The 13,797-nt window shown below is 34.1% G+C and overlaps 2 protein-coding genes across 7 annotated transcripts in view; one reads left to right on the forward strand and one right to left on the reverse strand.

Annotated features, from left to right (window-relative positions):
* The window catches only part of ELP4 (elongator acetyltransferase complex subunit 4), a 239,663-nt gene extending 227,244 nt beyond the window's left edge, over window positions 1-12,419 (reverse strand). The window contains exons 1-2 of one of the 2 annotated variants that reach the window (XM_059070394.2): window positions 12,144-12,419; window positions 5,104-5,139 (exon numbers count right to left, since the gene is read on the reverse strand). In XM_059070394.2, the coding sequence (XP_058926377.1) occupies window positions 5,104-5,139; window positions 12,144-12,366 (259 nt within the window). In that variant the 5' untranslated portion in view covers window positions 12,367-12,419. The remainder of the gene's footprint in view (window positions 1-5,103; window positions 5,140-12,143) is intronic. The other variant, XM_067038061.1, reaches the window with a different exon arrangement.
* IMMP1L (inner mitochondrial membrane peptidase subunit 1) overlaps window positions 11,970-13,797 on the forward strand; it is a 75,474-nt gene continuing 73,646 nt past the window's right edge. The window contains exon 1 of one of the 5 annotated variants that reach the window (XM_067038063.1): window positions 11,970-12,574. The gene's annotated coding sequence lies outside the window, so the exon portion shown is untranslated. Of the gene's footprint in view, window positions 12,634-13,797 lie in introns of all 5 variants that reach the window. The other 4 variants (XM_059070387.2, XM_059070388.2, XR_010841339.1 and 1 more) reach the window with 4 other exon arrangements.

Below are 13,797 nucleotides of genomic sequence, written 5' to 3' on the forward strand. Positions count from 1 at the left end.
CAGTCTTCCAACAAGTTTTACTACTATAAAATAAATTAAGGAGGATACAAAACATAATAATATAAAACAGCAATTGGCAAGCTTTTTCTTAAAAGAGTCAGAGTAAATATTTCAGGCTTGTGAACCATACAGTCTCTGTTGAAACTACTTAACTATGCTCTTGTAGCACAAAAGAAGCCATAAACAATGTGCAAATAAATAACAGCATTGTTGTATTCCAATATCTTTACAGATAAATCACCAGCCAGCAGGTTGTAGTTTGCCAAGTCATGTACCATAAGGAAAATGCTTAGAATTTATTACATGTTGTAAAAGGAAAATATAGCTCAGCAAATTCAAAAAGTTCGAAGACAACTGATGAGAAAATACTATACTATACTTTAAGAGATATATTGGGAGTGCTTGGTTTTTGCTATTATATGAAATAATAACAAATTAAATCTATGAAAAGTATGACATTCTAAGGTGATCCCTATGATCCTGTTTCTTGGTATATGTCTTTGTGTAATCTCTTCTCTTTGAATATGGGTGGAACCTGTAACTTGCTTTTAACCCAAAGTATATGGCAAAGGTGATGGGACATCATTTCTGTTACATAAAACTGTAATATCTGTCTTGTTGAGAGACATTCTTCCTTATTGGTCTTGAAGAAACAAGATGCCGGTTGTGAGAGAGTGCCTCTGGCTGACAGCAAGGAACTGAATGCTGTCAACCACCGTGTGAGTTTGGAAGCAGATCCTTCCTTCTTCTGCCAAACCTTCAGTGAGAACCGAGCCCTGACTGACACCTTGACTGTCCGCTTGCAGAGGACCCAGCTTAGCTGTGCCTGGACTCCTAACCCACAGAAATTGTGAGATGATAAATGTGTGTTCTTTTTAAGCTACTACGTTTATGTTAATATTGTCACACAACAATAGGTAACTAATACAGGAGTACACTTATAGCTGGTTGTAATTAATTGTTTAAAAGCATATTATTTTTCTCCTACTTCTAGATCTAAAATTATATAATTAACCTAAGAGATTAAATTAAAAATAATGCTTTCATAAATGTCACATAATTTGTATTTCAATTACTGACTTCTATTAAATCTTTTTGATGCTCGATAGTTCCACATATAGACCAAGATCCTTTATGTAAAAAGAAGCTGTGTGAACTTTAAATATTTATGCCATCCTTTCACTTTTGATACGTTTCAGGTGTTCCATATTTACCCGTGTACCAGACTGTCAGAAAGCGATTTAAATATAAAACATCTCAAAACCTATTCCAGTACTGAAGGATGAAACATGTTTTAAGAAAACTCTATCTTTGATTTTCAAAGTAAATGTAGGAGTCCCTTAGTTCTTCAATCTATTCCTCAGAGAAGGGCCTTTTAAGTATTCATATTCATTTATTTTGCTGCATTCCGTAGGTCTAAAGTAGACCTACCATGGGTTTTCTGGCAGTGCTCACTGTCTCCAGTTTCCATAGTTACATTGCTTCTGAAATCGTAAATCCACTACTCTTGTTACCCCACACTCATGTGCATGTACACACTGAGACACAGAGTTGCCTTGGTAAATGAGAGAATGGTTAAAATGTTCACAGTCTATAGTGAAAAGTTATTAATGCAAATCATCTACAGGCTTTAATTTTCTCTCACTTGCGGAATAAAAAAAATCTTTGCGTAATAAGCAGTATAGTAGTGGCCTAAGCTCTTAACCACTGACCTTAAATCTCCATATTTGGTTTGTATTTTGAACTATTCCTCTATTTCTTAAGGCAGAATTTATCTGTTGTACAAGCTGTATTGACCAGGAAATGGAGAAAAGTAGAAAACCTAGTAGGTAAGATTCCCTCTGCTAATCTAATCTTTCAAAGAAATGTAAAAATGCTTCCAAATTTTAAGATTTCCTAGAGAAAACACGCCAACAGACAATAAAACTAAGTTTACTTAAGTTATACATATTTTAAAAAATCTTATACACTTAGAAGAAGTTGATAGTTGGGCATAAATAATAATGAGACAATTAAAAATATTAGCTTTCTGAAAAGACCAGACTATAAAGGCAAGGCCTTTGCTTTATACTTGTTATATTGTTTTATGCAATTATTAATTCAACAAATAGTTATAGAATACCTAGTTTAATACTTGGTGAACTGATATTTCATCAAAGGCAGACCCTTTTTTTTAATCTGTCACTGTGCTTTAGTTATTCTTATTTGAGTTTTTCCTTATTATATATTGTCAAAAAATCTCCTTAGCGAGATCTCCAAGTTCATTAGTCATGTGTTGTTTCTGCATAACTGCCAACATCAACACTAAGCTTTCTGTCACTATGTAACAAGGATCCTCTTCCTCCAGCTTTCAGTTAACATGGACCTTCTTCCTTTTCATCCTCATTGGCAGTGTCCTCAAAGTACAGAGTTCTACTAACGATCTCTTTACAGTGATTTAGGCTTTTTCTAATGTGTTCCTCAAAATCCTTCCAGCCCTTGCCCACCGCCTGGTTCTAAAGCCACTTCCATATTTTTATTTTATATTTGTTATGGAAGCATTCACTTTTAAAACACCAAAATCTGTTATGAAATAACATTTTCAATGTTTGCAGAAGATGATTGCCTACTTAGAAAATTCAAGTGAATCTATAAACAATTCAAAAGTTGCTGGTTATAAGATGGATATACAAAAGTCAAGAGCAGTCCCTTGTACAGCTACAATCAACAATAAAGTATAGTAATAATAAACACATCTATTATGTGTTTATATTATATTATGTATTATCTATTACATATTATCTATTAACTTATGCTGTAATTATTTACTTTACTTATGTATCCTCCTTAAGGGAAGAGAGTAACTCATTTATATTTGTAACCCCAATATCTAGCATGCACCTGGGTGTTCAATGAACATATTTTGAATGAATTATCAGTCGTCATCGGATCCTTAGTATCATTCACACATACTTCCCCTGGAGAAAAGAATAAAAATTTAGCTGGAGATTTTTTAAACCGTTATAATAATCTCCAGATTTTTGTTCATCAAAGAGAAAAGTCCCAGGTTGAAATCATGAAATGCCATTCTTCACTTTTCACCTATTTGGACTGGTAAAGATTAAAATGTCTGATAATGCACATTGTTGTTAAGGGTAAGGGTAACCTAATATTCTTATAACAGTTGATTGAAGTATAAGGTAGCATAACCTCTTGGCAGAGCAATCTAATATCTAATACAATTTAACATGCTTCTATCAAGTAAGCCTATATCTTGGAATTTATTCTATAGATACTATATACTTATATGTGTATGCAGACCTTATATATAAGACTTGTACAATAGGATTGTTAGTAACAGAAAATAATGAGTTAAATTGATCAGTAGAGAATGATTTAAGTAAATTGTGGCATAACTATACAATAAAATCCTATTCAGTTGTCGAGAAGAATGAGGTATATCTATATGAATGCACATGGACTGATCTCTAACATGTATTAAGCAGAAAAAGCAAGGTGCTGAATGCTCCCATGTATATTAGTTATGTTGAAATATTTGGGTGGGAAACCCAGGACAGTATCGTCCCTGGGTATGGGAAGTGAGGAACTGAAAGGACAACCCAATTTTTCTACATGTCCTTTTATATTTTCTATATTCATATACTTATATCAAATCTGTGAATTACTTTTTCCCAAAATTCCTTCAATCATTCTTTACTTACTAAAAGATAAATTTTAAAAATGCAACTGACATGACCATTTCTAGAATTTAAGCATAGGTCACACTAAATTTGGAGTATTGTATTCAGTTCTGGGCACAGTTAAAGAGACAATGCCAGGGACTTCCCTGGTGGCGCAATGGTTAAGAATCCGCCTGCCAATGAAGGAGACACGGGTTCGAGCCCTGGTCCGGGAAGATCCCACATGCCACGGAGCAACTAAGCCTGTGCGCCACAACTACTGAGCCTGTGCTCTAGAGCCCGTGAGCCACAACTACTGAGCCCATGAGCCACAACTACTGAGCCCATGTGCCACAACTACTGAAGCCCACACGCTCTAGGGCCCGCGCACCACAACGATGAGTAGCCCCCACTCACCACGACTAGAGAAAAGCCCGCATGCAGCAACGAAGACCCAACGCAGCCGTAAATAAATAAATTAATTAATTTTTTTAAAAAAGAGAGAGACAATGCCAGACCAAAAGGTGCGACATGAGAACAACCAGGAGAGTGAGGAGTGTGAAACCAGTTTAAGAAACTATGTCTATTTAGTTTGGGGAAGATTTGAGGTGATTAAATAGTTATTTTCAAATATTTTAAGAGTGTCATGTGAAAGTATCAGAGGACAAAACTAGGAATAACAAACTTGTTACAGGCATACAAATTAAACATTAATATACAGAACTTTCTAATAAATCATACACTTTCAATAACAAAGCATTGCTTTGTAAAGTAGTGAGCCCTTTAAACTAGATAATCTGTACTCAAATGGTGTTTGGTATCTGTCAAGGATTATGGAAAAGTGATTTGTGGCCAAATGGGAGCTTTGAGTATATAACTGCCAAGGTTTATTTCAATTCCAAGATTCTATGATCTAAACTTAAAAAAAAGCTAAGTAGGGTTATGTATGTGTATGTAAGTAAGAACCAATGAAACTTTAAAGATGAACAAAAATGTGATTTATCAGTTTGTTACTTTTCTTTCAATTAGAAGACAATTATGATAAAAATCTGTGATATATACAATGGGCTTACGTGTACATCAACTTATCAAATGAATCACTGTAATAATCCCAATCTAAATACTGAGATTCTCCAAAAAATCTATTGGCATTAATTTTAGTTTTTTAAAAACAAATGGAGGGCGAAGCACTGTGAATATTTTTAAATTATAAGAGCTACATTTTCATATATATTTTTTCCTAATTCATTTCAAGTTCAGATCAACATTTTAATTTAAATTAGAACTTAAGGCAATTCCTCTTTAATTTACCTTAACTCTTGTATAATTTACCTGAAGTCTTGTAAAGTGTTAAATACTTAATTTCAGAATAGGCAAACCCATAAAATCATTATGCACAACAGAAAACTGATTGGGAAGAGCAAAGTATGTATGCTATACGAACCAATTAGAAGAACTGTTCCAACAGCCAAACCTCCACCTGGAAATGAAACAAAACCAAGAAGAAAATTAATCTACCTTTTCACATTATCTTTAGAATAAAAGTTAGGCATTATTAAGGACAGGTACTTCAATAAGTTTAAAACTGCAGATAAAAACAACATTTTAATTACCTTTGCAATAATTTGCTTAAGGTGCTATTATGAAATAATTACATATTATATGTAATTATACACTACACATTACAATTACTTTCATAATATACTGTACTATCCTCCTTTCTCCTGTGTTAGGACCATGCAGCATTCAATATAACCGGTTAAGCAATCCATAAATGTTATATTTAGCACTTGCTAATAAATTAGCTCAATAGCTGAGACCTAAATGTGCACAGTAACTTAACTACAACAGAAGTACAACATAAAAAAGAAAGGTTATTATAATAGAAATTCCACTTTAATATTTATTCTGAAATTTAATAAGCCTTGGAAAAAAAACCCTGATAATTAAAACGAATTCTTTTTCCATTATTAATAATATACACAAAGTCAGGACATACTCTAAATATTTTTGTCATTTCAAACAAAAAAGGCACAATCACCACAATCACAAAACACATTTTCAATTTTACTAGAAAATGTTATTTTAAATATCTGAATTAGGGTAATATGATCATAAACATGTAACTCCAATAGTTTATTAAAAATCAATTTAAAAGCAAGTTTTAGGAAACTAGAACAACATCAGAAAGATAAAGACATTCAACCATTTGACTCCTGATATTGTTTGTAAAACCACTTGTAAAAGTATTACTATGTATAATTAATGTTGCAACATTTGGTTGTTTGTTGCTAACAAATTTTTGGTTGCTAACAAATGTTTGTTGCTAACAAATTCACTTAAAATTTTAAGAATGTGTACACAAAGAATGAAACGTACTTAAAGTATAATTAATTTAAAAAGAAGCTAAAAATTGTTGGACAGTTGAAGACAATATTACTAGGGTTTTGTTTGTTTGCACAAAATGGTGAAACATTTAGAATAATAAAGAACTTTTTCCCAAAAAAGTTTTGTAGTGGCAAACACTACATAGAAAAACTTAGTATGAAAAATTCATTTGATAGTGCTTATTTTTTGTCTCGCAAATAAGCACAAATGTTTCAAAGAATTTGAAATTTGGTAACATGCATGCACACAGAATACAATCCAACATTTGGGGACTTTATAAACAAAACATTCCAAATTGTTAGAAAACAATTTTTTAACAAATGAAACCAATATATTTATATATTTTTAAGTGGATTTTTTATAGAATCAAATATGTATTTTAACTTCACATTGAGATAAGTTGCTTCATTTTAGCATTTAAAGCCACACCAGACTACACAGGATAACTCCACATGTTGGTCAAACTAAAAGATTAACATAAACTGAAATATGTGTGATGATAATAACCATAAAGGATCAGAGCAAATTTTCTTTGGGACAAGATTAAATATTTAATTTTATATTTGTGCTACATATGGACCACTACTAACTTGTTAATCCATTTTAAACACTTTAAATCACACTCTCCAACTCCTTACTTCACTATTTTCCCTTACATGCAAAAATATTTATGTAATCATTTTGTGTATTTGAGATGAAATAATACAAGCACATAACAGATACTGCAGTGTCTAGTCTACAGCAAGTACTATAAAAAAGTTAGCTGCCTTTCTTTCTGTAACTTAATTTTTATAGGAAGGATTTAGATTTCTTATGTAAACTTCTTTGGGTCTACATTCATGTCCCCTCAGATTAGGAATTTATATAAGGCCTCCAAGTCAAATAGTTAGAGAAGTAGTTTGTGAATTATATTCACAGTGAAATAGTGAGAACAGATAAAGAAATAGTTTCTCTATTAAATGAAGTGATACCTTGTTCAGGTGACTTGCCCACGGAGGTACAGTAAGAGCTACCCTTACCAGTCTGGCAATTATTTTCTGACTAGAAACTAAATGACACACTAAAACTGTATCATTAGATAAATGGTGATCACCTTAACAGTAAATCAGACTAGGCTAAGGTAGTTTTCTGTAAGAATGAGTCAAAAATCCACTGTTCCTGATAATTCAGGAACCACCCCTCGAATTTAAAAAATCTCACATATATTAAAATTCTGATGTTTGGAAAATTTGAACATTACTTAAAACAAGATAATATGAAGACAGTTTAATGACTTTTATCAGCCAAATTAATATTCTATCAGGACTTCTTACAAAAAGGCAACTTTCTCTTTTTCTATTGGGCTATATAATGTAAATTCACTAGACTCAAATTTGAACTGGCCCTAGTATATGTTGGTCATTTGGAAGGTTGGTCATGGGAAATAAGAAGCCACCTTATTATTTATTTGTAAATAAAGTTTTTATTCTATGTATATGAGGTAAAATTATTTGACATGTACATACACACACACATATAGCAGCAAAGTTCCTCTATTCTTCCAAACTTCATTTTAGTGTGTGACAAGACCCCACATTTCCCCAAAATACTTCTGTATAAGGTATTTTGAACTAACTCACTTGATATACTGAGGTTCTAGTTATATTTTAAACTACAGTAAATTTGAATAAGTTTGTAGTCATGTTCCCTACCAAAAATTGAAAAGCTTAAACAACCAACCATGACAAGATGTCTTGACATGGCATGTTCAACAAAAGTTAGTTTTAATACATCTTTAAATGCAGTAATCCATTAGTAACTTCAAAAGCATGCCTGACATGTAAGTAATGGGGTAAGTAAGCACTTGTCTTATTGCTTTAATGAAACATACAAAGGAGTAAAATGGTCTTGTTTATGGCCTCCTCTTCTCTTTAATCATATCTTAGAGAAATCATCAATATTCTAAGTCACTAAGCAAATAAACTGTTGGTTTTACTTCTACACCTTTTTAAGAAGTATATTTAAGTTATTCTCCAGCTTACTAAAAAATATAGGTGGAATACTTTTTCAACTTGTAAGACTACATGAGTTTGAAAGCTTGAAGATACTTTGCAAGTCTGATATCTTAAAGTATTAATTTCATCAAGCTTTTACATTAAAAAAAATGACAGCATTTTGTTTTAAAACTAGAAAAAAATCTGATAGTGTAAAAATATCAGAAAATTTAAGATTTTAAGTGCCAATATCTATTTCTTTAAATATGAAGGAAAGAATTTTAAAAAATTCATGTGAATAGTTAGAAAGTGATATATTTAGAGGGAGAAAATTCAATCCCACACACTTCCCCAAAAAACTTTAAGCTATAAATTTAGGGTAAATGAGGTCAAATTAATATATTAGAATATTAAGGTCCAGAAGTGGTATCTTATTTTACAACAAGGGCAACTCCTTTTTCAAAGTTAGAGGAAGTAAAAGGGAAAAGAAATAAAAGTCAGGAAAGATAAGTGATTTATACTAGTCCTTTCCAGTGCTCTCTATAAATGGTTTTGCTTAAAATTATAGAAAGGCAGTTTAGGGAAAATGCAATGTAAAAAACCAGTTCATATTCTTGGTTCATGGCAATATCCTTAACTACTTAACTAATGCCACACTTCAAATTAAATTGCAGTTATGTCATTAACAGGTCGACTTTTTCTTCTCTCTCTAGGAGGTATGAAACATCCCAACAACTCTTGATTATCACAACTATTGGCTGGACAAATATGGAAATCAAAAAAGACAAGCCATCAGCAATGAGAATGGTTCTGCAGATTAAATTACACAAAACAATTTTACACAGCAATACAAAGGAATAAGCTTTTACTTTAAATGTACAGCTATCAATTGTTAAAATGTCATAACCGGGATTATGTTAAATATATAATCCAAGATCAATGCATATCATCCCACACTCCAGATTAAGATAGAGTGGAGCAAAGGAACTACAACCACCAGTATTTATTTTTTCACAGCAGTGTTGAAAATGGCAGCTACCCTCAAGCTTCTTCAGAGTCCTCTTCCTGGACTATTATTTACCCCTAATCCCTATTTCCAGTCACTTGACTGTCAAAATTTTTAAAGTTCTGAACAGTACAGAGTTAAGCCAGTTAAACCTGAGAAGTCACCGTTCCTTTGAATATCTTTTTGAAGGATGAGACTGGGGGTTAATATGGTCCTAAAATGGATTAATATATCCTAGAAAACGTGAAATTCTGCCAGAAGCCTTTACCTACTGTATAATCTCTCGTTGGAAATTCCTGGAAGAAGAAAAATGAAATAATTACATATAGTGTCCTCAAATAACAACATAAATGTCCTGGAAAGGCAGGATTGAGAAACTGGGTTAGGAAATCTCAGAACTTAAAAAAATTAGCCTACTTGGGAAAGGTATATCGATATCTAACAATAAAATAAGCTGTCAGAACAAAAATATTTAATACAATTAGATCATGGAAAAGATGCAGTAATAGGGAATTCTCAAATTTATAAAACACTTTGGAGTAAGCAATGGAAATATTAGCATATCATAAAATAACTGATATTCAATTAGCCTATATTATGCCTTTCAAATATGTTTTGCATCTGCACTTAAAATTACAATAATGTCACAGTGGCAGTAGTAAACTATCACTGCAGTGTATGTCAGTGACAATACAATATTTACTTGTTACGCAGTAACCCCAGAATATATATAGGCAAGAATCACAATATCACAGTATAGTTTAATCATTCTAATATCATAAAATCCTACTATCATTACATTTTGTCACAATGTTTATATTAGACTTGTCACAATCTGAGTCAATTAACATTTTAGAACAACAATATAATCTGAATTGCTTTTACTTTTGTGTATACACATTAGAAGCCAAATGTTTCACATTCAAATAATGGTTTAATGAAAAACAAAGGTATAGGGTTTGCTCCATAGGGCCACACAAAATAGAAAAACCAAAATACAAAAATGCCTTAAGAAGTTAACAACAACTGAAATACTTCTGGACAGTTTAATATTCCAAATGTAGTAACTCCTATTATAACAATGTCTTCAACTTCTGTGCAATTTGAGAATTAATTGTATACATGCAAAACATATTTCAAAATATCCAAAAACTGATACTTATTTCAATCATCTTAATGAACACTAATTTTTAGCATAAGCTTGTTAGAGTCAAATTATTAGAGTCCCCATCCCCAAGCAAATTTGGAAAAATTTTAATTACAGTTCAAGTTTATATCACTGTAGAAACACATGAGGAAGGTGCTTTGGGTCACCTTTCTGGTGGGTGCTTTAAGAGACTATACGGTTAAATCTTTAGGCTTAGATTCAATTAATGGTTAAAAACACTTGAAAAGAGTTCTCAGAAATTTGAAACAGTTGCAGCATAGTGCAGAGCACTAAATATGGAGCTTAAAGATCAGCCCAGATTGTCACTAGTTTCGTGACTGTTCATGTTAGTTAATCTCTGAGTCTGATTTTAGAACTCAAACACATAATTCCATCCTATGTATTTCATAATCTCTTGTCCAGGTCTTTTCCTACACATTATTTTTCCTTCAACCAAGAACTTATTTAGAATCTATTACGCACCAGGTACTGTGCTAGGCACATTTTGTTATTCTAATAAGGAACTTAAAGTAAAATGTTAAAAATGTGACCTTTTTGTTTGGAGAGTTTCAAGATCAAGTGAATGAAGTTACATATCTCCACTGAGTTACAAAAAGAAAAAAAAATTAAAGACTAGTAACAGCCTCCAAGCTTCAAGTTTAAATATAGGACGACACCAAGTAAGGCTCACAAGGGAAAGAAAGTGAGACAAATATTTGCTAACTAGATATTCTGAATCATTTCTGTTTATAGTACCATGCAATTGAGGAAGGCAACAGTCTTGAAACAATTAAGGGAAAATACTTAGATTTATGTAGAAATAACCAGGATTCAGTTAAGGTCATGAAATAACAGGCAAGAAGCCATACTCTTTTTCATTGGTCTCGTCATTTTCTATTGCACTAAACCTATCTGAAAAGCCTACCTGTGGGAAAAAAATTACAGAGAGAAAATGTCAAGGGAAGTACAAGAACAAGCAATGGCATTTGTAATATTTTATGGAAGTGTACAAGGCTTAACTGACACATCTCACCCTATAAAAATGTTATGAAATATTAACATGGACCAATTTTAGTAAAGTAGCATTCTGATAGGAATTAACTAATTTACAAGCCTTATTAACACTGCAGCTTTGTCCTACCAATCTAATCTGTTCAATCTTTTCAACATAAGTTATGAATCAAGCATATTCTTTAGTAGCCTTCTTATGAAAAATTCCAGAGATTATACAGTAAAGCCTAAAAACTGGACTTCTTTTTCCTGTCAAATGTGAATTAATTTTAAACATATTGTTTGAGATGTAACTCTGGGAAGCAAAATATATAGAAGAAAAAAATAACAAAAACAAATATGCATATATTTAACGCAGATGCTGGGTATGACTGCTAAGGTCAAAGACCGGCTTTACCTACTTTGGATCCACATAAGCCTTTAACATACATTCTCTTAAAGCAATATAATTTGTTTAAAGATTCAGAACCAGGAGATAAGCAGCCTGGTGGTGAAGAGGGGAAGTTACTTTCTTCAGCATTTTCTAATGAAGCCCATCTCTCACAACTGATACAAACTTTTTGTTAGTCCAAACCTTGAGCTACCTGGGGTTGGCAGAAGGGTACATTCACAGACCAGGACGGGATACTAGATCAATGCCAAACCGTCTCCAAACATTAATGATTCCCCTTGACTAGGAAGCATGTCAGGGTAAAAGCATGTAAGTTTCCTGTCGTAATCTAGAAAAAAGCTGGCGGGCACCAGAGTAGGAAGTGGGAGAACGAAAACAGATTTAGTTAACAGCATTTAGAAGTCTCCATGCAACCCTTCCTCCCCTCCATCTCCATCAGACCGGGCTATCCTCTCCACGTCCGAAGGCTGAGAGGTCAGAGAGAGATGTGGGGTCAGGGTGGCTCCCTCTGACAGTTCCCCTCCCTAGTTTTCCCTCTGTTGAGCCCAGATCTCCGTTCTGAACCGACCTAGGAGCTGGTCCAGGGCTGGGAGCCCGGTTGATACCAGCAGCTGTCCATTCCGCACCGACGGTCGTGTCCCCGAGATGGACACCAGTCGAGAGCAGCCGCTGTCGGTACCGCTGGCTCTAGGACCCCTCCGCTGGAAGCTGGTGACGTTGTTCCTGCTAGCCGCCACCACCATAGACCCAGTACTCCTGGTGCCTGTGCTGCAGGCCGCCGCTGCCGCCATCTTGGCGCTTCCCGCGTTGACCCAATAGGAACTCTGGGAACTCAAGCCTCGGGTTTGTCAGAGCCAGCTCCAAACTCCCGCCTCCTTGCCTCCTCCTCGGCTCCCGAAGCCAATAGGACTAAGAGTTCTCTCCCGAGTCAACCAATGGCAAGGCGTATTACTGAAAAGTGCATTCTACGTCAGGACGACGGACTTCTTCAAGGCCCAGGTGAGAAAGAGACCCCCAGAGTCCTGGATGAGAGCCTTCGGGGTTCTTTGGGACTGGAGGTGGGTAATATCATTCAACATTTTTCTCGTTTTGAGTGACCTCGTTCACGATGAATTAAAGAAAAGGCTGGTGGAGCGGTATATCAAGCAAATACCAGTAGGACCTTGCACTTTTCTCCGCTCAGTATTAAAGAGGATACTCCCTCCCACCCCTTTCTCTTCTGAGTTTTTGGGAGAAAATTCCCTCCGCCATCCTCTTCAGGTCTTTTTCTGAATGGTCGTGTAATATTGAAGGGATTGGAACTCTTACCTTAGCGACTTGCTTGTTGAGCCCCTGGGCTTGGTTCCTCAGTGCCTGTGACAGGTGGGTTGGATTTAGACGTTAGAGTAAAAACTCCTGAGCGTTGAGGCGATTTGGTTTTCCCCTGTTTCAAACAGCAAATGACAAAATGCACCCCTCTGACAAGTCCCCTTGAGTAGCTTTCGTTAATTTTAATTAGTGCTTCTGGAAGTCTTAGAGCGCCTTTCTATAAGTGGTGTGAATGATAGGTGTTACTCTGACAACCTTGTTCACACATTTAATTGTCGTTTGCTGTTAAGGCACCTGCAAATAACAGAAAATACTTCAGGGTTTTTTTTTTCCCCCCGAAAAACTGATAAGAGTTAGATGTGTACGTGCTTTCTTTTTCAAGTGATTTATGAACTCTGAATCAAGAGCTTATTAGAATAGGAAGTTTAATTCCTCTTAAAATTGAAAGAAAACATGTAATTTAGAACTGTGTCCTTGGATTTAAATTTTGTTTTCAAAATTTTGAGCTGGCCTGGGGTAGGGGATTGGAGTAACTGATTTTTAAAAGCATTCATGATTGACAAGTGTCTAAACTAAAAAAGACTCACAAATTATGCTTGCGCTAATAGTTATTGTTGGTTTTGACAGTGATACTTTTAAAATACATCCAAACTTCATGGAAATTCTTGCCGTTGAATTGTTTTAAATCTCAGTGACGTGTTAAGACTTTTTGGCTGATTCTATTTGATAAACTGAGATTATGTTGCTAAATAGTGACTAGAGTTTTTCACTTGGGATGGTTTTTGTTTGTTTTTTAAAGAAAAATGTTCAGAAAAGAAAAACTAAAACAACATCTTGCTATTTAACAATATATCAACTGCAAAGCTTGATCAAAGTTTAGATGCTTTCAGTTAGAATCTCACCAGTATAAATCT

Source organism: Kogia breviceps, chromosome 7 (assembly GCF_026419965.1).
Source record: "Kogia breviceps isolate mKogBre1 chromosome 7, mKogBre1 haplotype 1, whole genome shotgun sequence".
NCBI lineage: Eukaryota > Metazoa > Chordata > Mammalia > Artiodactyla > Physeteridae > Kogia > Kogia breviceps.